We start from the raw sequence: 26,269 nt of genomic DNA, 5'->3' as shown, positions 1-26,269 counted from the left end.
GATCACCATAAGTAAATTTATTCCTAAAAAGGCATTTATTTCTTCGCACGTCGTTCTCCTGTAATGTTTTCCAGTACGCATTTGTTCTTGCTCGGCATATCAGTTTGTTTGAAAAACTATATGATTTATAAAATTTTCTCCGAAAAATAGTTGAAACAGAGAATATGGTGTCGGATTTGAGTTGGCTATTTCGTCACGAACACCGCTGATTTGGCTAAAAGGGCGAGGTGAAAAAAGTCTTTCCGTTTTACCCCAAATTGGTGGCTGGATAACTGTAGTTAACTTTTTTTTAATTTTTGCTTGAAGTACAGTTTGTTGTCATCTGAATCACTTTCACTGGAATAAATATCAATATTTGTATTTATATCTTCATCTATATCCCCTAAATCTGACTCGTCACAAACGGCAAAGAACAAGCGTACAGGTTTTTTTCCAAGTCATTCTCAAGATCCTGTCGACTCATTCCTACTAGAGGAAATGATAGATCGTCATTGCCGGACATTTCCTGTAGAGAAATGCATTTGTAGACATTTTTACTGGCACACAAAAAATGCATGGTCCACCTATCATTTTACAAATTTTGAATCATATAATCAAAATAATTACTGGTTATCAAAACTATATATTTGTAAAACAATATATTCAACTTACCTGAACTAATGTAACACTCTTTCAAATAAAAAAAAACAAAAATAAATAATTATTTTTGATAAATATGTGCTCAATTTGTAGAGACATATACGAACTATAAACAATTAACTTTAAATTCGCCCGCTATGCGCTAAACAGGTTTGTTCATGTAATAATACAGTGATGAGTCATTTACAATGCACTAACGTACGAACAACGACGGGGATTTAAAATTTTTGACGCTGCGAAAGTAGAAAAATAATTTTGTCCACGACTACCTTATAATATATACCTTATGAATGAGTTTTCTAAAACAAAATGCTAGTCATTTTTCACGGAGTGAATAATAGCGGTGAATAATAATCATTATTCACGGGTAGCCATCTTGACCAGACTAATAATAATTATTTGAAACGTTAAAAGTTCAAAAAACGTCAATTTAATTCAATTTTTTAGGAGTTTCTAAATGTTTGACATTAAAAAAATCTAAACAAATTCGTTTTTTCGTATGATTTAAGCATAAATTAATTAATTTTCGTAAAGAAAACGACGTTTTATAAAACTGACACTTAATTTTGACAAATTGTTGTGAAGTTGGTTACAGTTAGTAACATTGAATTTGTGTCACATTGACCTTTATTCAAAAATTTATTTAAAAAATAAATTTATGGAATCAATTTCAATAGTCGTGGACAAAGTATAGTATTCTACTCGCATATAATGAGCTATTATTCACTCAGGTTAATTATGCCACTCGCTACGCTCGTGACATAAACTTAACCTTCGTGAATAATAGCCCTCATTATATACTCATATAATAATATACTATTAAATGCGTGGTCTACATTATAGACCACTTTTTTGTACCACTGCAGCGGTAAGAGTTAAGAGAAAGAAAATTTCAACTTTTTTGAAGATTTTTAGTTCCATTAAGGCCATACACATTTTTAGCAAAGAATGATTAATAATAATTTTATTAATAGTGGTGAAACGAATAATATCCGGCTATTTACTAAAATCCGGCCGAATTTGGCCGGGTATTAAAAACCTATTACTTAATAATCCACTCATTCACAGGAATTAGTATCTCTTTTAGGTGTTGGACACTGCAGATAATAGTCAAGTTCAACCCCAATAGGACTTTTTTCATTGAATACAACTTTATTTATATCAGGTTTGTCATTAGCAACCTCATTGTAACAATCCCAATACGATATATAAAATCTCTTGTTGCAGTTTCGTCTAGTTTTCTTCTCTTTGCTTGTAATTTATCATCACATTCATTACTAACAGAACTGTCGCTGTTATCACTTTCGATTATTAATTAAAGTATCCTCTTTTTAATGCAAAAAGCTGTTTTGAAAAATCACTTTTAGTTCTTGAGAAATAAATTTTTGAAATAATCGACAATTTTTTCGAATTTTGCAATTTTCGACGATTAAGTTTTAAAAATTCGTATACAATCCATTTCTTGGAATATGAGTATGAAAATTTCCCGAAGTGTTAATAAAAGTGTCTTCTTTCCAATGAACCAACCCGTTTTGAAAAATAACTTTTAGTTTTTGAGAAAACAATATTTGAAGTTTTGATTAAACTTTTGATGTTGCAATTTTCATCGATAATTTTCAAAATTCGCTATAAATTTTATTTCTTTAAGGATCCTTGTGGAAAAATCACCAATTAATAAGTAAAGTATCCTCTTTTTATTACAACAAGCCGTTTTGAAAAATCGCTTTTAGTTTTTGAGAAATAAATTTTTGAAATAATCGACAATTTTTTCAAACTTTGCAATTTTCGCCGATTAAGTTTTAAAAGTTCGTATGTAATCCATTTCTTGGAATATTGGTATGAAAATTTCCCAAAGTGTTAATAAGAATGTTCTCTTTCCAATGAACCAACAGGTTTTGAGAAATAACTGTTAGTTTTTGAGAAAACAATATTTGAAGTTATGATAAAATTTTCGATGTTGCAGTTTTAATCGATATTTTTCAAAATTCGCTATAAAATTAAGTTCTTAAAGGATCCTTGTGGAAATATCACTAATTATTAATTAAAGTATCCTCTTTTTAATGCAACAAGCCATTTTGAAAAATCGCTTTAGTTTTTAAGAAATAAATTTTTGAAATGATCAACAATTTTTTCGAACTTTGTAATTTTCGCCGATTAAGTTTTAAAAGTTCGTATATAATCCATTTCTTGGAATATGAATATGAAAATTTCCCAAAGTGTTAATAAAAGTGTCTTCTTTCCAATGAACCAACCCGTTTTGAAAAATAGCTTTTAGTTTTTGAGAAAACAATATTTGAAGTTTTGATAAAATTTTTGATGTTGCAATTTTCATCGATAATTTTCAAAATTCGCTATAAAACTAATTTCTTGAAGGATCCTTGTGGAAATATCGCCAATTATTAATTAAAGTATCCTCTTTTTAGAGTTGCTTCGTTAGTTAAATCAGCATCAAAAAAGTTCATTTTGTATGGATCCAAATAAGTTGACATATCTTATCATCTTTCAGATTAATTTTATTTTTATTCAAATATCGCAATAATGTGGTAATATAGGGTAGCACTTCAAAAATGCACCAGAAATTATAACCATAATGGCCGGATATATATCCTATATAATCGGATATCCGGCCGAAGGGGATGCCCAATATCCGGTATCCGGCTTTTCGCATAATTACTATCCGTTCCATCACTAATAATTAATAATAATAATAAATTTAGGAACTGTAGAGAGGGGGAAAAGAGCACTACTAGAGGTCTCTCTTGACGAAGAATGGATGTTCTAAAAAAGAGCCATGTGATTCACATGTCCCGTTCTTACAAAGTACCAGATTTAAAGACAGCCAAATATACACTATCTGTTAGAGCTTGAAACTCCGTTTTTACACATTATGTGGGTCCAAGTGATCATTTTCCTCCATTACCACATGTTTAAAAAAAAATGTTGCATAACCCCTTTTTATATCTGCCGATTCAATTATAATTACCACATTTTTATTAATTTGATTGTATTTTTTAGATAGTTTTCTTCCTATTGTCAATGTGCCTTTTCTGTATGATCGCGTGCGGTATTTGGGAGTCGCTGGTCGGCCGTTACTTCCAAACGTTCCTACCCTGGGACTCTCTAGTGCCTTCGGAGCCGCTGGGCGGCGCCACCATAATCGCGCTGCTCGTCTTCTTTTCGTACGCGATCGTACTTAACACGGTCGTGCCGATCTCACTTTACGTTTCCGTCGAGGTGATCAGATTTGTGCAAAGTTTCCTCATTAATTGGGACGAGCAAATGTACCATGACAAAACCGGAACTCACGCGAAGGCGAGAACGACGACGTTAAACGAAGAATTGGGACAGATCGAGTACATTTTCTCGGATAAAACGGGGACTTTAACGCAAAATATTATGACGTTTAATAAGTGTTCGATTGCGGGTCGATCGTTTGGTGATGTAATTGATAAAAATACGGGTGAAATTGTGGCGATTACGGAAGACACGACGCCGTTAGATTTTTCATGGAATGTTAATTTTGAACCGGATTTTCGATTTTACGATCGCAATTTAACTGAAGCTGTTAAACATAACGATTCGGATTGTCACGAATTTTTTAGGTATTGATTAATTTATTTTTAACGCAATTTTTTAAAAAATTAATTTTTAGGTTATTGGCGCTTTGTCATACGGTTATGTCGGAAAATCGTGATGATAAATTAGAATATCAAGCACAATCTCCTGATGAGGCTGCCCTAGTTTCGGCGGCAAGAAATTTTGGTTTTGTTTTTAAAGAACGTTCGCCAAACAGTATTACAATTGAGGTTATGAATGCGTTGGAAGTGTACGAGTTGCTTTGTATTTTGGATTTTAATAACGTCCGGAAACGAATGTCGGTTATTTTGAGAAAAGATGGAAAATTGAGGTTGTATTGTAAAGGGGCGGATAATGTTATTTACGAAAGGTTAAAACCCGGGAATGAAGAGATGAAATTAAGAACACAAGAACATTTAAATGTAATCATTCCAAACATATTAATTGATCAAATTAATTAATTTTTTTTTTGGTTTAGAAATTTGCTGGGGAAGGTTTGCGGACTTTATGCTTGGCTTATCGCGATTTAGATGAGGAATTCTTCAATGATTGGAAACAAAGGCATCAACAAGCGGCTCTTTCACTGGATGATCGCGATGAAAAGCTCGATATGATTTATGAGGAGATCGAAAGGAATATGATTTTATTGGGTGTCACTGCCATTGAAGATAAACTTCAAGATGGGGTTCCTCAAACCATTGCAAATTTAATTTTGGCTGGGATTAAAATTTGGGTACTTACTGGAGATAAGCAAGGTAAAAAAATAATTAAGGCTGTAGTCTCACCATCATAGAGTTTCTGAGGGGCTGATAACGAACGATTTTTCTGATAACGAACAATAGCTTTTTACTGTTCTCAATCCGTTTATTTATCTTTCGCCCAAACAGTTTATTTGATTTGAATATGTTTATATTACCCGTTTTTTTATGGAGAATATAGAAAAAGACTTCATCAGTAAATATCTAACAGAATTTTGGTAATTTTGTGGATTATGCAGATGAACATAAATAAAATTTTTTATGTAAAACGCGGTATTGTACTGTAATGAAAAATAGTGATTTATAACAAATATTGATAACAAATATTTGTAAACAGTTAAAATTTACACAATTGTACAAAATAATAGACGAAATTAATTTATTAATAGATAATTGGGAGTAGAGATATTCAAAAACAAATATCAAAAAGTTACTCTTTCAATGCGATGTTATAGGAACAAAATTAATAGAGCAAGATCAAGAAATGGCTGAATCTTTACTTTTATTATTTTATCTAGGGTGTTTTGTTTCTAATGGCTAAACTCCTAGTGTGAAATAAATTTTGTTCAATTTTCCTTTCATTTTCTCGTTCCAAAAATAAGGATCTTTAGAAATCTAAAAAAAATAGTAATATAAATAATGATAATATTAAACATTTGTTATTGTATCTTTATACCATTTCTACCTTGATACAACGTGGAATTTGGAAGTAGTAATTTTGACCTCTATTTAAAACCATTTTATTGTTTATAAATTTACAAAATTTAATTATTCCTTCTTCTATTGCCGCTCTTGGCGTTAATTTCCTTGCCAAAAAGGGACATTAGATTTCACACAAGAAAACCTCCCCTAATAACCGATCTAAGGACGCAGCTAAGTAACGGTCTGTCTTATCAATGCCATATTGCATTGCTAATGTAAAAAAAAATGAGCCGTATACTCTGTTTTTAAACCAGGAGGAGTAAACGCGAAAGTCAGATTTACACTAGGAAAAATCACCAGAAAATATCACTAGATATTTTGGCGGTAAATTTAAATTAATAATTATTATTATCTATTTACTTATTATTGTATTTATTTTCGTTTATTATCGTCAACACTAAACATACAAATTAACATTGAGGTTATGAGTGTATTTATTTTAAAATAAATTTTTACAAAAGTAAATAAAATAAAATTTATATACAGGTTGATTCAAAAAACCGCTGACAGACTTCTAGGGCAGGTAATACATCAAAAATTAAGATGAAAAGTCTTAATATACATGAGGTCGCAAATGCCTCCTTAACGAAATATAGCGGGTGAAAGTTTCTTTAAAAGTAAACATTATCTGCAATAAAAAGCTCTTTTTTAAACTCCACTGCTAATTTTGTCAAACGGACAGTATTTTCGTGTAAAGTGATCAATTATCTATCAATTGGTCTCTTACAAAACTTTGATTAAAGCAACCGTTTCTGATTGAATTAACAAATTTTCTACAAACGTGTTTTTCTTAAAAACTATTGCTTTGATCAAAGATTTTTAAGAGACCAATTGATAGATAATTGATCACTTTACACGCGTAGAGAGCAATGGCGTAGATAATATTTGTAAAAAAGTGCTTTTTATAGCAGACAATGTTTAATTTTAAAAAAACTTTGATCCGCTATATCTCGCCAACGAGACATTTGCGACCCCATGTATATTAAGACTATTCATCTTAATTTTTCATGTATTATCTACTCTAGAAGTCTGTCAGTGATTTTTTGAATCATCCTGTATACAGGGTGCCCATTATGTATGGAATATAGTATATATCTCGGTAAATGTTGACTTTATAAAAATACATTTTATACAAAATTTGCTTAATAGTTTATTTGCCATAATAAGACTGCATTCAATTGTTTTTAAGTCAGAAAACAAATGAGTAACGACTAACACGTGAATTTTTTTAAATGGCAATGTACCCTTTCGTTAGGCTCATTTGATAGAGATGACTGAAATTTTTGTAGCCCTACATCAGAAAATTTTTGAAAAAAATGTAAAAATTATTTATTAATAAAAATTAATCAATAACATTAATCTAGATATCCGAGATCGTCAAATACCTCGAATTGTTACCGTAAATTAAATTTACATACAAAATAAAAGAAATAAACGAAAAATTAGTGTAGATCTCCAATAATTCGAGGTACTTCTAGGTACTACACCGCAACACAATTTTATTTTTCCTTCTTGCTAACTCATCGCATGCATATAGATCATACATGTGCTTTTATCAATGTCAATCATTCGGATCGCACCATGTTTTCTTCGTATACAATATTTTTTAAAGCAAGCCAACTTTGTATTTGTTTCTTAGTTGAGGATGTACTTGGTATTTTCTCGGCCTTACGACTATGGTATGAAGCGTTGTCCATTACAGTAACTGCATTCTCAGGTCATTTTTCTAATAGATTTTGAAACCATTCTTCAAATACTTTTGCATTCATTTCTTCATGGTAATCAGTAGTTTTTTACCTTCGAAAACTAACAATCCTCCGTTAACAAAACTTGATTCAGAACCAACATGCAGTATAATTAATCGTCTTCCTTTTCCTGATGGATTTTTAAGTCCCGTAGTTAACCCTTCGATAAATGCCTGCCTCTTGCTCTGAATTCATTCATCTACCCACACTTTCTTTGTTGTATGACCTTCATTAATCCATATCTCATCTAGATAGTAAATTGGTCGTCCTTCACAGCGATAGTTTTTAATACTTTTTAAATACTGTCGTAAAAAAACATTATAACAACTCGTATTCAGCTCTTAATAAATTATCAAAATGTGATGTTTGAAGGTAGTGGTTTAACTGAAATTAATATTTTTCATCACTTTATACAGTGACGATCGAGATAGCTTTGGTAACTCTGGATGACTGTGTAGCTCCTTTATAATTTTGTTCAAAATTGGAATTTCGTTTTTATAAAAGAAACTGTGACAAATTTGGCGTATGGAAACTTTAGTAAAATCATCCCCACCTAGCTCTTTGGGACTCGTAACCTTCACCACACGGTATAGTTGATTTTGCTACCCCTACAAATAAAACATTATTTGGCTTGATATAATTTTTAAAACGTTTTTCTTACCAGCAACCTCGACAATTTTATCAACAATATCACTAATTGTCATTGGGTTTTCGTCATTAATGTATTGCTTGTAGAGATTTAGGATACTTTGCTTTTCAAACAAAGCTAAGTGTCCTAAATTCAACAATTTACGCTTTTTCGGAGGTGAAATTTGTTGCGATTAGAGTCGCGATCCATACCTTGTTCTAAAAAGAACAGATTTCACTCAATTAAATTTAAGACGCAAAAGGGTTTAAACAAAATTTACAACAATGATACGAAACATACAAAAAATTGTTCTGTGGATCTTTTGAGGAGTTACCTGTTTGGTCGCCGTCAGTTGGTTCGGTTGGGCAACGAATACTCGGATCCCCTTCCGGTTCCTTCTGGAGTTCCTCAGGGATCCATATTGGGGCCACTATTGTTTATTATTTACACGTTTAACTTGCAGTCCTCGGTGAGGAACTGTAAAATGCATTGTTTCGCTGATGATACACAAGTCTACATTGATTTTCCTGTGTCGGAGGCTGCAGCGGCTAATGATGTATTGATAGGGGATCTGGAGAATTTGGTGAGGGAGAGTGGGGGCCATGGCTTAAAACTCAATTCCGCAAAGTCGACTTATATGATATTCGGTGGAATTAGGGGTAAGGAAACTTTAAATGATTTTAGAGTTGAGGTTAGTGGTGTCACCTTAAATCGTATTGAGTCAGCCAGAAATCTGGGATTACAAATCGATACGGACCTAAGATTTAGACAACACATTAGTAATTGTATGAAAAAAGCTTATATGAACTTAAAAAATATATATGCAAGCAGGAAAATGTTGCCTACCAACACTAAAAAGCTGTTATTAAATACTCTAGTGTTGTCTCATTTCGATTATGCCGATGTAGTCTACGGTCCGTGTGTTGATGGGCGGGATGCCAGGCGAATTCAAATGGCCCAGAATAATTGTATGCGCTTGATATTTGGGATTCGTAGACACCAACATATTTCTCACAAACTTGCTGACCTCGGATGGCTTAATATGGCCAATAGACGCCAGTATCATGCAGCCTCCTTGTTCCACAAAGTGGTTCTGAATAAGACGCCACCCTATCTTTACGAAAAATTAACTTTTCGAACGGATGTTCATAATATTAATATCCGCAATCGGGGTTTGCTTACCATGCCGCAGCATCGGACTGCGCTTTTTGAACGGTCATATAGTTACAATATATCGAAAGTCTATAACCGCATTCCGCCTTGGACGAGATCATTGTCCATCCCGGCATTCAGAAAGCATTTTTTCTCTACTACGTTTCTGTCGCAGGACTGATATTACTTCTTTTGTTTTATTTTTTGTTGTTTACTTACTAATCTGTTTTTTATTCAATCGATCCATGCACATGTGAACCCACAGTCAATGCAAGAGTAGGACGAGGACATTTTTGTTCTGTTTTTCTTTTTGCTTTGTTGATTTAATTTCGGATTAATTTAAAGAAAATTTTTGGTATTAATTTAATTTTGGATTTCAAGGTTTTAGTGGAAGAGCAACCGCTGCATGTCAGTGGCATTCAGCGGTTGAACTGCACCTTGGGATTTCCCACTTGTTTAGTATTAGATCGTCTAGTGGAAGTGTGATATGTTATGTTGTCGTATATTATTACAGGTGGGAAATAAAGGCATTATTATTATTATTAAACTGAAGAATTATCAATAACCTAACCTTCAAATTCAAAATCAAAATTGCCTGTGTGTGAACCTTCCTCGCATTCAACCAATCACGTGCAAGGTCAATCTGGTGACAAATTTAAAAAACTCCTCCTGGTTTAAAAACAGAGTATAGCAATACTTATCTGCCAAATTTTATCCTTCTAAATTCCTCCATAGTGGATTTATAAAAGAAAAACAATTTCTTTCCCCTAATTTTAGAGGGCTGTAATTTGGAGGAGAAGTGGTTTTAACCAAAAAGTTATATAAAATACCCTCCTTAATTTTCGTTGAAAAATCACCCCTTAAAATCTTTCGCATCAATTTAGATACACCTGTATAGTTTTATTTCAAAGCAGTTGAAAAAATTCTATTCATACGAAATGGTCGAAAAATACGATAAGATCATAAAAGATGCATTGTAAATAAACATATATTATGTACATACTGTCGCCAGAGAGGGGCAGAGGGGGGTCACTGATGAGTTTTTGGCAGAAGAAGATCTTGATCCGGACAAATGTGTCGGTTTAGAAGGTGGTGTGCAAGCAATCCTACGCAGAAAATATAAAAAAAGCTTTGTTCCTTCATCAAAGGAAGGTACCATCAAAGATATTATTACAATTTTTTCAAGAATCAATTTTGAGACGCAAATTGATACCAAATATTTCCAAGCTTAGCGAAACAAGGTGGAGCGAGAAACACAAAAATATTAGTGTTTTGAATGAGAATTTTCCTATTATAATGGAGGCCTTTGAAACCTTGTCACGGGAAGAAAATAAGAATAAATAATGTGACTAGAAAAAATACTTATCAGCTCCATGCAGCAGCTTCTAGAGCTTCGTTTATTCTCAGCTTTATTTTGACAGCCAAATACTCGGCTATGATGGAACCTGTAGTAAACGTGCTCCAATCCGTAGCTTTGAATGCAGTTAAGGCATCCCAGCACATTAGCCGCCTTTTGGAATTTATAGAAAACCACCGTAGCGGTCCAGAAAACGCCACAAATGGAATTATTAGGGACTACTATCGTTGCAGAAAAACTTGGACTGGGAGAAGACATGAAGTCCGTGCTGCGTATTGTTGAGAGACAACAACATCAGAACAATCTTGTTCAAGCGCGTGAACAAGTGAGAGGTGCACGTGTCATATTCGCTGTGTTTGCTGCTTGGTTTTGCTTGGTGAGACTAGTTATTCTGAGGTATATTTGTTACCGAAGTGTGAGTCTATGTTCGTGCTTCACGTTGCCGTAATTAGTAAGTGATTATAGCGGCGAATGCTTGTCTTTATTAAATTTGTTTATTTGCTTTGGTTGGTATTGAGATTATCGTAGCAATTTCATTGCTCGGTAAGAAACAGGATTGATTTGCTATCGCACTCTGGGTGGTGTATTGTCTCCTTTGATCTACTCCTGACTCTCTCTTTATCCTTTTTCCTTCTCCGGGGTCTGCCTTTCTGTGTTGTCAGTCACCGTAACGGGCACTATAGGTGTGAAGAGTGTTATCCCTTCTCCTTCCTTTTAGATCGTCGTGGACATACGCCTGATGGATAAATGTGCCTGTTGTAATCGCCAGTGCGAACAACATCGCACTGTGAGGTGCTACGTCTGTAGCAAGATATTTAATATTAGTTGTGTCGATGTCTCTGCGGCTGAGGCGCGCAAGGTTCATGCGGGGAAGGGTCTCTCTTTCCCATGCGTCTCGTGCGTTTCATTGGGGAATGACTTAAACAGTCTGAAAGCCGTCATACTCTCTCTCCAGAAGGATATTGCTGCTCTGAAATCAAATGTTACTCCGCCATCTTCACATTCTTTAACTGATTTTGATTCCGAAAAAATTACACACGAAGTGATGGAATGCGAGCGTAGGAAGAATAATCTGATGATTTATAATATTCCAGAATCCCACGGTTTATCACGAAAAGAACAAGGTGATGCGGATGTTGCCTTTCTAAGCAAACTATTTACGCATTTGGGGGTTACTGAACTTATTATACAGCCTTTTCGCTGTGGTAAATTTGACGCTTCTAATACCGCGAGATCTAGGCCTATATGAGTAAAATTATCAGATCATAATTCTTTTAAGCTTATTTTTCGTAATATGCGGAATTTGAAATCCCATAATGAATTTAAGAACATCTCTGTCTCGAATGATCGTACTCCTTTCCAGGTTGATCTTTATAGGAGGGCGAGGACTGAATTAAAAACAAGAACTGAGTCTGGCAAAAAGGATTTGATACTAAAGTACATCCGTGGCATTCCCTCAATTGTCAAGGCTTCGGAAAACTGATTTTGCCCAACAAAATGTATCAATCTGTTAATGTATACTATCAAAATGTTAATGGTCTTCGTACAAAAACGCGTGAATTTTATGTTAATTGTTCTGATTGTACCTATGATTTGATTGCTCTATCGGGAACTAATTTAAATTCGGATCTTGGATCTAATGAATTATTCGTGGATAAGTACAGAGTCGTACGAGCTGATCGTAAGTTTGATTTGGTTGGACATAACAGAGGTGGTGGAGTTCTGCTTGCTGTAGCTAATCATCATAATGTTGAGCTGGTTGATTCTATAGACATTCAGGCTTTAGTACCACTTATCGATGTGTTGATTTGCAAGTGCTCTTTATGGTCTGTGACCTAATATATCGTGGTGTTGTACATACCTCCTGATAATCCGCAACCTGATTTACTATGTTTCTTGGACGCCCTAGAACATAAAGTTTTGAATTATCCTGTCCTTATCCTTGATGATTTTAATTTGCCTGAATATATTAAGGCACCTGGTATGTCAACCAAATGTGGAAAAACGGAAAAACATGGGTTTATCAAGCGTCGTTCGACCATTACCAACCTCGCGGTGGTTACTGAGGTAATTTGTGAATCTTTGGATAGGGGCGGTCAGGTCTATTTGTTATCTTCTTGAATGACCTTCTAGACAAATTTTCATCAAGCGTACTGGCTTATGCGGATGATCTGAATTTATTCCGACTTATTTTTGCGGACCGTGATGTTGTCAGTCTTCATTCGGATTTGAACGTCTTGGTGGAATGGTGTAACCGTTATCAGCTAAAGATTAATGCCAATATGTGCGGTGCGGTTACTTTTACACGCAAGCTGTCTCCTCTTCCATCTTCTTATTATATAGAAGGTGTTCTTCTTGAGAAACTATCTACAATCAAGGATCTGGGAGTAACTTTTGACCGCAAATTGTCTTTTGTACCTCACATCGAAAATATTGCATCTTCTGCAGCGAATATGCTTGGTTTCGTTTTGCGCACCTCGCGTGCTTTTTCTGATATCGATGTGTACAAGACCTTATTTTCGACCTTTGTATTGTCCAAATTGGAATATGGCTCTTTAATTTGGTCGCCACATTATGTGTGTCATAGACTTATATTGGAGAGAATTCAGAGGAGATTTCTCAAATATTTGTCTCTACGCCTGGACGGATCATACCCGGATCGTGGAATGGATTACGCATCCCTGCTGCAGCGTCACAACTTTTCTGCACTAGACGTAAGAAGAGATGACCAGTGTATCAAGTTTTTGCAGAAATTAGTGCACTTTACCCTGCACGACATATACTGTTGAACGATCTTTTAACAGCTTGAGGACAATAAAAAATGGCTTAGAAGCACTATGGCAGGATGTCGTCTTGCCATGATGAGTGTGTATAGGAAGCATATTTTTGAGAACTTTGATGGTTTTATTAATAATCTGGTTGAACAATTCGCGAAGAAGCCACGAAAATTATGTTTTAACTTAAACAATTTGGTGTTTTTTTTTCAATTTTTTTGTCCTGTCCCAATTTTGTCCTCAATTTTTTGAGTTCGTCTTTTTATAAATTTTTTATTTGAAAATTTTTTGGTTATATCAAACGGTAAACGCGTTCTGTTGGAATAAAATTTTCAGCCCTGAGACTACAGCCTTAATGTCAATAATCAAAAAATTAAATAATAATTTTTTTTAGAAACTGCTATAAATGTTGGATATTCTTGCCAACTATTAACGGATGACATGATCGATTTATTCATTGTGGACGCTTCAAGTTATGATGAGGTCCAACAACAACTGTTAAAGTTCCGTGATAACATCAAAATAGTCCACAGGTACCAACCGCGCAGTCCAAATAATCCCGCCGCGACCAACGGAAATATGAACGAATCGTCGACACGAAACGGGAACGAAATGATTCCCGGTTCGCCACCGCACGCTCCCGCCGTTAGCGTTGTCACTTTCAGGTGGGACGATGATATTCAATCAGTCAATTCAAATTCTCCGGCAAGGTAGACACGAATAAGAGAGTTTAAAAAAGATATTGTGTTCGCTTTTGTAACTGACACATTTTTCTTTAGTTAGATTATTTTTCTTTCATTCTAACAAATTTCTAATAAATTCTCTCTAGATTTTAGTATTTACCTTGCTCTTTTTAAATCTTTTTATGTGTCTTAACAAATTTATTAATATATTATTTTAGTACTGAACTTGAATATCGAAGTGGAACCCCCGATAATAAAACGGAAGATTCCGGCGCTGGATTTGCAATTGTAGTTAACGGACATTCTTTGGTACATTGTTTACACCCACAATTGGAACGACTATTTTTGGAAGTTGTTACCCAATGCCGATCGGTTATTTGTTGTCGGGTGACGCCGTTACAAAAAGCACTTGTAGTTGAAATGATCAAAAAGCATAAGCACGCGGTTACTTTGGCCATTGGGGATGGAGCCAATGATGTTTCAATGATAAAAGGTTTTTTTGTCGGTATTATCATAACGTTATTTTTTTAAATTAATTTGTTTTTAGCTGCACATATAGGAGTAGGTATTTCCGGTCAAGAGGGGATGCAGGCCGTCCTCGCTTCGGATTATTCAATAGCCCAATTTCATTTCTTAGAGCGACTCTTATTGGTGCATGGTCGATGGTCTTATTACCGGATGTGTAGTTTTCTACGTTATTTTTTTAATAAGAACTTTGCGTTTACGTTGTGTCATTTTTGGTATGCTTTTTTTTGTGGCTTTAGCGCACAGGTAAAGGAAATCTAAAAAATTTAAATAATTTATTTAGTATTGACTTTTTTTTTGTAGACCATATTCGACCCAATGTATATATCCGTCTACAACCTCTTTTACACTTCATTACCAGTTCTGGCTGTTGGTATTTTTGACCAAGATGTGAGCGATAAGAATTCGATTCTTTATCCTCAGTTGTACAAACCGGGCCACATCAACTTATTTTTCAATAAAAAAGAGTTCCTATTGAGTGCTTTACAAGGATGTTATGTATCGTTGGTTTTGTTTTTCGTTACATTCGGTAAGTATAAAAATTATTGTAGCTTTTTACATAAGTCCTAAAGAAAACGTACATTTCTACATTATAATTTTTTTTTTCAGGAACTTATTTCGACGCTGTGGCGGCAAATGGACAAGGATTATCTGACTACATGTTATTTTGCAGTGTTGTAGCAACAATTTTAGTCATCGTAAATACTGCACAGGTAATAAGAATAATAAGAGATGTACAGGGTCTGTCACGACGAGCTGAATTCTTTTTATTGTGAAGAATTGCATCTGCCAAAGTGTTCGAAAAAACTGAAATAATTCAAAAATGATGCACTCTAGACATAATATATGATGAGTTATATCAAATTATATTAAAATTTAGCGGGAATTTCGAACATTCAATAAAAATTGGTACATTCTATTTAAAATAACGAAGTTGGGGTCCATTTCCGGTATAACCGGAAGTTGGGGATAACTGAAAATGTTTTAGCTGAAACAAGCACTTTTAGCAAATTTTCACAAGAATAGTGCCAGTAGTTTGCCATATACATATAGACTCGTCGTGACAGACCCTGTACACTTGATCAAAAAACTCATACACGCCATATCATTACTAATTGTAAGTTAAACCATTAAGCAACCTAATTTGAAATGTTGTAATAAGTAAGAACAATATTTCAACAAACTTGTAAAAAAAGAACTTCTTACTTGCTTTAAAATAATATGTTTATTCAGAACCGATTTCGAGCAATGTTTACTCATCATCAGCCGAATCTACCTTAAAAAATATATCATATGACAGATATTCGAATATAAAATAAGTAGAAAAAGTAATATATTTACAACTTACTGTCATAAAGTTAAAAACACCACTTCAGTAACGTTTGGTTGTGAAAGTTTCTTAATTTATTTCTATTATATTTCTCTTAAATACTTAAATAATGGATTATAGTCAATATCAATTTGATCATTTAACAGTGTATAATCATTATTTCTCTAGAATTTGTAAATCTAATATTGCGTTGTTACATTGGTGAATAATATTGACATTGTTGTAGTTTATTTTATGTTTGGTGTCAATGTGATGTCTATAAACGTTTGAGTTAATTTTATTCTTGTGTTCATGTATTCGTATACCCAATTTTTTTCCTGTTTGCCCTATGTATATTCCATTGCAGTTCGAATATTCTACAGAATAAACTTCGCATTTTTCAAAAATGTCTGTTCTCTCCATATGACGGTTTAAGAGTAATATATAAACTAACTCCTACTAATAACATAAGGTTATCTAGGTTATATCTTAGGTATATCTAGGTAAATCTTAGGTTCTATGCATTTAAAGTATAAGAGATCTTTCTGAAGTTTAATTTTATGTTATATAGGAGTTTATTGATAATTATATTCAGAAATTTATTGACCATAACCAGTTCATAAATATAAGTAAATTCTTTTGTTGTATCTTGAAATTTGCCAACTTATGGGGCAATGGATGAGAAAAGTCATATGGGATTGTAGTAGTAAAACTGATTTTATTGTTCAAATTCCTAAGTGTAAATCGAGAAAATTAAGAGATTTGTTTTTTTCTAATTCTAAAGTAAAATTCAGATTAGAGTGAAGCTGATTGATGTAGATGAAAGAGCCCAATACATAACCCAAAAGTGGTTATGTATTGTTTAAAAGAGTTGCAATCATCTTAATGAAAGTATTTTCAATGTGGTCGAGGAATATTTCAGATAAAAGTCCTGACAGTGAGATACCCATGGGAAGGCTTTCAGTAATCTTACAGTAGTTGTTATCAAAAGAGCAGTAGTTCTGTGTAACAACGTATCCCAAAATTGCATTCAAATGCTTCACTATAGTGTTGTTACAAAATTTTTCAAAAATATGATGTTAAGTGAAGCGTATATTCTATAGGAATATTAAAATAAAGGTTTGTGACATCAAAGGAAATAAGGATTTTATTGTTAAGTTCAATATTCTTGGTATTTTGAATGAATTGTAGTGAATTAGAATCGGAAAATTTAGGTTGGAAGTCAATAAGCTTGGACATGTTGAACATAAAATTCTAACTTTGAAGTATTATCGTTACAAAGGGATATAATAGGTCTCTATGAATTTTGTGTAATGAGTAAACTTTAGGAATTTCAGGTTTCATATGCGTGATGTAACTATTGAAGAAATAATTGTTCGAAATGTTTAACTTGAGGGTATAGTATAGTAAAATTTCTTCACAAGTGTTGATTACTTTTGTTTTTCTATTGATGTTGGTTATTGGATTTTTAGTCAGCTATTATTATCCTTTGTCTGCTTTAACAAAAATTGCGTTGTTTTTTTCAAGCTTTTTCTTTATAGATTTTGTGATATTCGAATGTTGTATATTAGAGGTTTTATTTATGTTTATTTGTTTTCTAATCTTTTCAAGAGAGAAATCAATTCATGTTTGATGGTTTTCTTTTCTGATATTCCCGTGATAGCTACGTCAAAGTCTATAGCGGCCAGTTTATGACCTTTGTTAAGAAAATCTGATTCTTCTTTACTGAATATAATTTTAGTAAAGTTCTTATGTGGAGTAACATTAAGTTTAGATATTGTAGATTTAGGTTCTATGTTGCTATTTTCGCTTTTTTTTTTTTTTCTTAAGACACCTTCCTAAATAGTAATCTGGCATATGCATGTGATAAAAAAACTGTTTTAGTTGCGGCTTAATATTTACGATGAGTCAAAATGAAATATTTCAAGCATTTTCTCCAAATTTTTGTTTAGGTTTTCCTTTGTTTACACATTTTCCCTTTCTACAAACTTCACTATAACCCCCTAGCTCGGACTTATAAGTAAATTCTCCTTGAATAAGAATGCTATTCTTTTTTTGTTTAATTGCCACTGCCCTGGTGGCTTCATAATAGCATTAACTTCACTTTTCCAATCAAGATTAGGAACTTCACTTCCCAAATAAAATACCTGGCCATAGCTTTGCAAAATTGTGTCAAATTCCTCTGGTTGAGAAAGTGCCTCCTTCTTTCTGATGATTTTTTCTATACCTGCAAACACTCTATTGGGTGGAATAAATAAATGGTGAGGAAGCTTTCCAAACATTAACATAATCGCGTATGTGATAAATACAAGACGCTATTTCATTAGATCCTTTTGGTAACTCATGCTTTTCTTTCTTTACTTTTTTTCTAATTGAAAACATTTTGAAGACATATCCGTTTGTGATGTTCCAAATCCAATATTATCTTGAACCTGCTTTTCGTACATTGCAGTAATGGGATTCTGTGCATTTGAATTGCTTAATAAATGTTCTTATAGCAGCGCATTTTGAAGTGAACTGAGCGGTCTTTCTATCACCGCCCCTCTTTTCTTGGAAATCTTACCCTCAAGGAAGTAACGTCGTGCCACTCCTTCTATCCTGTGTTTAGTAATACCCAGAACATTAAGAAATGTTGGACAGCAGACATGGTTTGTAGCTCTTTCCTTAATATCCGAAATCAAAAAAGTTCACCTCAAAAGAATCTTGTTTTAGTTTTCCAAAATAATTTCTTTACTGATTGTTGAGCATCTGAAGGACTTCGTATTATGCCCACATGTAGGCATCTCCGGAGGAGTAGCTGATGAATATCCGCATATAAATATTTGAACACATACTATCTAAAATTTACCGCCATTACAAACCTCATTATTTTATCACGGTTTCTTTTCCACGATGCTCATCGTATTTGACATTTCCGTGGGTTATCAGTTTCTTCTTCAATGTTAATTTCCACATTACACAACGTAATAACCGCAATAAACAGAAATTCAGCGTTTCTATAAGATACTTAAGGATCCATCAACCAACGTTGCTGAACATATGTTCAGCACGGTGGATTTGGCCGCTTCTGATGCACAAACAGTATCAAAATAGATCAGATCAAAATTTAGGCAAAAATTTCTATGGAATATAGTCTGTTTTGACACAAATGAGAAATGGAAAACATGCAGAGACCCATCTAGAGTTGCAAAATAAAATAAAACCGAAAATGACAAAATGTGGATTTCGTCCAAGGACAGGAGAATCTAAATGTGGCTACACACGTAACTGCAAACTTGACAAGTATGCATGATCAATCTTTTTGTACAAGTATACTTTAGTGTTTGGATAATTTTGCACAAACAATTTGCTTGTGCAATCCGCTTGATGATGGATTGAATTTTAATCATGCAAACGCCGCTTGCGCAAGCGTAACCGCACGTGTATACCAAAAAATCAATTATACGATGTAATCGATGTGGTTCATATAAGTTTCTTCGTTCATTCTGAGATAATTATGCCAGTCACGTGGATATATCTTCAATTCACTCATTGTCAGTAAATTAATATGGCAGTAGGTTTTTTTTCTTCAATAATCACTCTTTATACCATATATCACGTTTCTCCTTGCGCGTTTTCCTCTTATGGACAAGGCAAAAAGCAGCCAGTGCCAGTGCATCGTTGTCCGAACTCGACATAGTCCAAGCGCAAACTGGCGTTTGTTCAAGCATACTTGTATCGTGTGGTGTCGAAGGGAAATTTTACATGCTTGTACAAAAAGATTGATCATGGATGCTTGTCAAGTTTGTAGTTATGTGTGTAACCACCTTAACAGGACTGTGACGTAGTGTCCCGCACACTTTACATTAGCCACGCGTCTATTTTTAGAGGTTATATCGTTGTAGCGTTACCGTCACAGAACCCACCTGATGTTAAATTAAAATATTTGTAAAATCATTATACCATGGCGTTGTCATGAAAATTTATTATTGTTTACTTTTTTAATAAAACTTGAGTTCTTTTCCATCACTTTCATAACGAAACACGTTTTGTATATTTATCCTTAAAAAGAGGTTATAAGGATATATTTTATTTAATTCACAACCAAACAACCTCAATCGTATATCGTAGACGTATTCATATTAACTTCAAAAGTAAATCGTGTATTAACATATGTCTATCATATAATCTCTAAAAACAGCAAACTCATAGAACTAAATGACAGGTAACTGGGCGTGGCAAATAGTGTGACGTAGAGTGTGGGCAGCCAACCCGTAGTGGGCTACAAAACAACAATGGATGTAGAAGTCCTGTTAGACTCTACTGTTCTTGAATTTAGCCACTTTTGATCGTAAGCTACTCATATAATAAACAACAATGTCAAACTTATTCACCAATGTAACAAAGATCAAAAAATAGACTTATTGGAGCAAAAATTTAATACAATATAACATAACTTTTAAAACAACATAAAATTTTTCTGTTTTTGTTTGAACTCTCGTGTCCCGGTTTACTTTTTTAGTCTCTTAGTTGTTCTTCTGCCCCATGCCGAGTCGTTTGTTTCTGTCTTTTTAAAGTGTTTATTAAATATATTGCTACATTAATTAACTTACTACATTATACAGGGTGGGCAAATTTGGGTGTTATTATAGGCTATCTCAGAAACTATAAGAGATACGAAAAAAGTAGGTGTCATGTCCCGGTCTCATTTTTCGGGACTGAGCTAATCTCGCAAACACCAAACCTCTATCTTCTTTGGTTTTTAAGTTATAGCCAAAAAGTCAAATACTTCCGTTGAAAAATTTTAAAAATATTTAATGATTTTTGAGATACAACACAAAGTTATTTTTTTTTTAAATACAAACTATACTTGATTATGATGTTTATGAAAAGAGCATATTTTTAGCTTTCCAATGATGTATCGCATGTATGGCGTAATTGCGAAAAATAAGCGTTAATTTTCAATTCCAAAATAGTAAGCGCTAAAGTTCAAAATTTTGATTATAGTAGGCGGGTTCGGACAGTAGTTACTACCAAACTACCTAATTGCTGTATGGTTTTGCACGAATATGACAGAAAGTTGGTCTTGTACCATTATGCAGGATAAAGTTGGTTTTGTACCAACAAATAAAAACTTTGAATAGTTGATTTAAATTTTTCAGTGTCTTATCCCTGACTTTGTTCACCAATAAAATATTATTTGTAGATAAAGTTTGTTTATTAAAAATACAAGAAACGTATTAATTAATGAATAATTAAATATGAACAACAACTTCAGGAACTAAACAATCACAGACTGTGTCCTCTTCTTCTACTAAACTTACTGGTTGTAAGGTTAGAACAGTTGGGTATCAATGAATGAAATCTTCGGTAGTATCTTCCCAGTTTTCCCCAACCATGAGATTTAGAAGTTTTTTCATATTAGCAACCTTTTCTTTTGAAATTGGGTGAGATAGAGGAAGATTAGGGATCATAAACTGGGCAGCGGACTTTCCATTAAAACGATGTTTATATGGGATATGGAGCCTTATCTATCATTTTCAAAGTGTCATTTTTTAATTTTATCGCTTTATGTATTTAAAGATAATGACGATTTTTTAAGCGGGAAACTCGTTTCGAAAAATTCATGAATGAAATAATCAGTAAACTCACGTTACTATAGTAACTAAGTGGCATTTAACGTTTTCCTCGCCTACTATAATTAAAATGTTGAATATTAATCTTTAATATTTTAGAATTAAAAAATAACGCTTATTTTCCCCAAATACACCATGCGTACTATACATCATTGGAAAGCTAAAAATATGCTCTTTTCAGTAACATCATAATATACTATAGTTTGTATTTAAAAAAATACAACTTTGTGTTGTATCTCTAAAATCATCAAATATTTTTAAAATTTTTCAACGGCAGTATATTCTACTTAAAAAAGTGTCTTAAGAACGTATCAACCCCATTTCTCTAATTTCAAAACTAAACGAAATATGAGCATTTTTTAAAATAACGAAAATTTGACTTTTTGGCTATAACTTAAAAACAAAAGAAGATAGAGGTTTGGTGTTTGCGGGATTGGGTTAGTCTCGAAAAAAGAGATCGGGACATGGCACCTACTTTTTCCGTATCTCTTATAGTTTCTGAGATAGCCTATAATAACACCCAAATTTGCCCACCCTGAACACTTCTGTAGTTTATGTAAATTATTTAATAAGAAACTTTCACAACCTAATGTTATTGACTTTCACATTGAAGTCGTGTTTTCTAACTTTATGACAGTAAGTTGTAAATATATTACTTTTTCTACTTATTTTATATTCAAATATCTGTCATATGATATGTTTTTTAACGTAGATTCGGCTGATGATGAGTAGAACACTGCTCGAAACCGATTCCAAATAAATATATTATTTTAAAGCAAGTAAGAAGTTTTTTTACTAGTTTTTTGAAATATTGAAATTGAAACTTACAACATGAATTCCATATCTAAGTAAGAACAGTTACAAACAGATAAGTACAAAAATATAGTCAAATAGTTATTTGTGCTAAATCTATTCTCATGACGTATATTTGTTATAAACGGTATTAATTAAATTAATGTGTGTGGCATATATTAAAATAAATTTTGAATTTATAAAGTTAAAATATATCATTTAACTTTTTTTAGATCGCTTTAGATACTCAATATTGGACCGTATTCAATCATATAATGGTTTGGGGTTCATTAGCATTCTATTTCATGATGGATTACTTTTACAATTACGTAATCGGCGGTCCGTACGTCGGCTCGCTCACAAAAGCCATGTCCCAATTGAACTTTTGGTTCACGACCGTCCTCACAGTAATCATTTCGATAATGCCTGTACTTGCGTGGCGGTTCTATTTCGTCGACGTGTTCCCAACATTAACAGACCGAGTCCGTCTGAAACAACGCCTATTACAAATGCGATCGCGGCAGAGCCAAGACGTCCTTCGAACGCCATCTACAAGACCGGCTCGACGCTCGATACGGTCCGGATACGCGTTTGCGCATCAGGAAGGTTTCGGACGATTGATTACTTCCGGGAAGATTATGCGGAAATTGCCGAATACAGATTTTTCGATTCCCGGGTTGGTTAAGATGATTAATCCTGGCTCGGAAGGTAGAGGGCATAAACATTCGAGTGTCGTTCCGGTGGGGGGAGGAAGCACGGCGACTTCCGCTTTGGATGTAGGACATAGTTCGGCCGGAAGTAGTAGTAGGGCTCCTATACAAGATTTGGATACGATTAATTTATAACGATTAATGAAAAAGAGGTAAGAGTAATAACGAAAGGAGAGTGAAGGTAATTTTTTTTGTTGTTAATTTTATTTCGGAGGAATTCTAAACAAATTCTTTATTATTAATCGTACAAAACCAAAAAAAAACAAGAAAAATTTTCTTTTTTAAATTAGAGAAAGTATAGGTCCCTAGAAATAAAGTTTAATGAAAGAAAAAAACTACTGTATAAGGTACAAAGATATCATGCACTTAATCGCAATTAAATTAAGTTTTTACTAATCAAATAAAAGGAAATAATTGTTATTACAATGAAAGAAATTGGTTTAAACTAAATAAAAAGAGAAACGGAACCAGATAACAATAACTGCACAATATAAAGTATGTAAAATTATTTTGTTTTTGTACTCTATTAGATAGTAAAAAAGGAGAGTGTTTGAAAAAAAATTCAACAAAAACAGATTATGATTTAATAGTAACATAAAAAAATAAACTCTTAATAATAACGATAAAAAAAGTATATAAGGTTATAATTGTGATATTAAAAATAGTATTATTATTATTGATGTATAAAAAGAAACTAAGTTTTATTTTCACCGTATTTGTCTTTATTTCGTTGATAAGATAGATGTTTTTCTTTATTTTCGGTATTATTTTTCGCAAACGAAAGTTTTAACAAGTATTTGGTTTATATTAGTAGAGATAAAAGTTATTAAAAAAATAAAGCTTGCGAAAAATCGGAGCTTATGCTAGTCAAAATGTAAAAAAAAAGATTATTTATCGCATTAAAAAGGTATTCGTTAAATTAACTTGTAAAAATTGATACGAATCGAAAAAAGAGTTATACTTAAAAAAAAAACCAAAACAAATCCGTCAAAATAAACCGTTTAAGAATAAAATCAACTACGATTGTATTATGCTTGATGTATTATATTTTTTTATTTTTGTAATCGGTTTTTTTTTTGCTCATAGAGGAAAAGTCGTTTTTACATTTTGTTCTTATTTTATTTAAACAAATCGTTTTGTTCTCATAGTCCCATTTCTAATTATTAATTATTAAAGATGAATGAAAGAAGCAAATTATTTTTCTCTCGTAAGTTATATTTGTATTTATTTTTTATAGTTGACATTTGTTATTTGTAAATAATTAATGAGTAAAAATGAGAATAAATTTTACAAGAAATGTTATAAAGATATTTTTTATTGACATTTCATTAATGACCTAAAATTTAACTTTCTGTTTTAGTAATCCAACCTAATTTTTCCTCAAAATTTCCAATTCTTTACCATCCATAATCCAACAACAAATTGGTGAGTTTATTCAAATTTATAATTAATTAACATTATTTGTTATAAATTAATAGTGAAAGATTTGGTTGCACAAATTTTATAAAAGTATAATGGGTTGCATACACCACAATTAATTTTTCTTAATTATCCATAAAATATAATTAATAAAGCTGTTAATTTTAAAAAATTAAATTGAAATAACTTTTTAAATTCAATTTAATTAATTAATAAAAGTCCTTTTTGTAATCTATTTCTTACTAGAAGATGGCAGTAAAAATGAGAGCAAATTTTATAAAAAATGTTAGATTTTTTTTTATTGACATTGACGTTTAATTAATAACCTAAAATTTAACTTTCTGTTTTAGTGATCCAGCCTAATTTTTCCTCAAAATTTCCAATTCTTTACCATCCATAATCCAACAACAAATTGGTGAGTTTATTCAAATTTATAATTAATTAACATTATTTGTTATAAATTAATATTGAAAGATTTGGTTGCATAAATTTTATAAACGTATAATGGGTTGCATACATCACAATTAATTTTTCTTAATTATCCATAAAATATAATTAATAAAGCTGTTAATTTTAAAAAATTAAATTGAAATAACGTTTTAAATTCAATTTAATTAATTAATAAAAGTCCTTTTTATAATCTATTTCTTACTAGTAGATGGCAGTAAAAATGAGAGCAAATTTTATAAAAAATGTTAGATTTTTTTTATTGACATTGACATTTAATTAATAACCTAAAATTTAACTTTCTGTTTTAGTGATCCAACCTAATTTTTCCTCAAAATTTCCAATTCTTTACCATCCATAATCCAACAACATTAATTGGTGAGTTTATTTAAATTTATAATTAATTAACATTATTTGTTATAACTTAATATTGAGAGATTTGGTTGCATAAATTTTATAAACGTGTAATGGGTTGCATACATCACAATTAATTTTTCTTAATTATCCATAAAATATAATTAATAAAACTATTAATTTTAAAAAATTAAATTGAAATAACTTTTTAAATTCAATTTAATTAATTAATAAAAGTCCTTTTTATAATCTATTTCTTACTAGTAGATGGCAGTAAAAATGAGAGCAAATTTTACAAAAAATGTTATAGATTTTTTTTATTGACATTGACATTTAATTAATAACCTAAAATTTAACTTTCTGTTTTAGTGATCCAACCTAATTTTTCCTCAAAATTTCCAATTCTTTACCATCCACAATCCAACAACAAATTGGTGAGTTTATTCAAATTTATAATTAATTAACATTATTTGTTATAAATTAATATTGAGAGATTTGGTTGCATAAATTTTATAAACGTATAATGGGTTGCATACATCACAATTAATTTTTCTTAATTATTCATAAAATGTAATTAATAAAGCTGTTAATTTTAAAAACTTAAATTGAAATAACTTTTTAAATTCAATTTAATTAATTAATAATCTTATTTATAATCTATTTTTTAGTAGATGGTAGTAATTGACATTTGATTAATAAGCTAAAATTTAACTTTCTGTTTTAGTGATTTCGTTTCCAACCTAATTTTTCCTCAAAATTTCCAATTTACCATCCATAATCCAATAACAAATTGGTGAGTTTATTTAAATTTATAATTAATTAACGTTATTTGTTATAAATTAATATTGAGAGATTTGGTTGCATAAATTTTATAAACGTATAATGGGTTGCATACATCACAATTAATTTTTCTTAATTACCCATAAAATATAATTAATAAACCGGTTAATCTTAAAAAATTAAATTGACATAACTTTTTAAATTCAATTATAATCTATTTCTTACTAGATGGTAGTAAAAATGAGAACAAATTTTACAAGAAATGTTATAAATATTTTTTTATTGACATTGACATTTCATTAAC

General features: G+C 32.0%; 1 protein-coding gene across 5 annotated transcripts in view; it reads left to right on the top strand.

Moving 5' to 3' along the window:
- Nucleotides 1-24,271, top strand: part of LOC111417727 (ATPase phospholipid transporting 8B) — a 56,209-nt gene extending 31,938 nt beyond the window's left edge. For 3 of the 5 annotated variants that reach the window (XM_071194930.1, XM_071194931.1, XM_071194927.1), the window contains 9 exons: nt 3,655-4,241; nt 4,292-4,637; nt 4,694-4,970; nt 13,726-14,041; nt 14,233-14,507; nt 14,562-14,785; nt 14,843-15,068; nt 15,149-15,252; nt 22,489-24,271. In XM_071194930.1, the coding sequence (XP_071051031.1) occupies nt 3,655-4,241; nt 4,292-4,637; nt 4,694-4,970; nt 13,726-14,041; nt 14,233-14,507; nt 14,562-14,785; nt 14,843-15,068; nt 15,149-15,252; nt 22,489-23,100 (2,967 nt within the window). In that variant the 3' untranslated portion in view covers nt 23,101-24,271. The remainder of the gene's footprint in view (nt 1-3,654; nt 4,242-4,291; nt 4,638-4,693; nt 4,971-13,725; nt 14,042-14,232; nt 14,508-14,561; nt 14,786-14,842; nt 15,069-15,148; nt 15,253-22,488) is intronic. The other 2 variants (XM_071194929.1, XM_071194928.1) reach the window with 2 other exon arrangements.
- Nucleotides 24,272-26,269: the final 1,998 nt, after the last annotated feature.

The sequence above is a fragment of the Onthophagus taurus genome, chromosome 3 (genome assembly GCF_036711975.1).
Source record: "Onthophagus taurus isolate NC chromosome 3, IU_Otau_3.0, whole genome shotgun sequence".
NCBI classification, from domain to species: domain Eukaryota; kingdom Metazoa; phylum Arthropoda; class Insecta; order Coleoptera; family Scarabaeidae; genus Onthophagus; species Onthophagus taurus.
The sequence above is the reverse complement of the archived record's forward strand: the minus strand, read 5'-3'. Positions and strand labels throughout refer to the sequence as shown.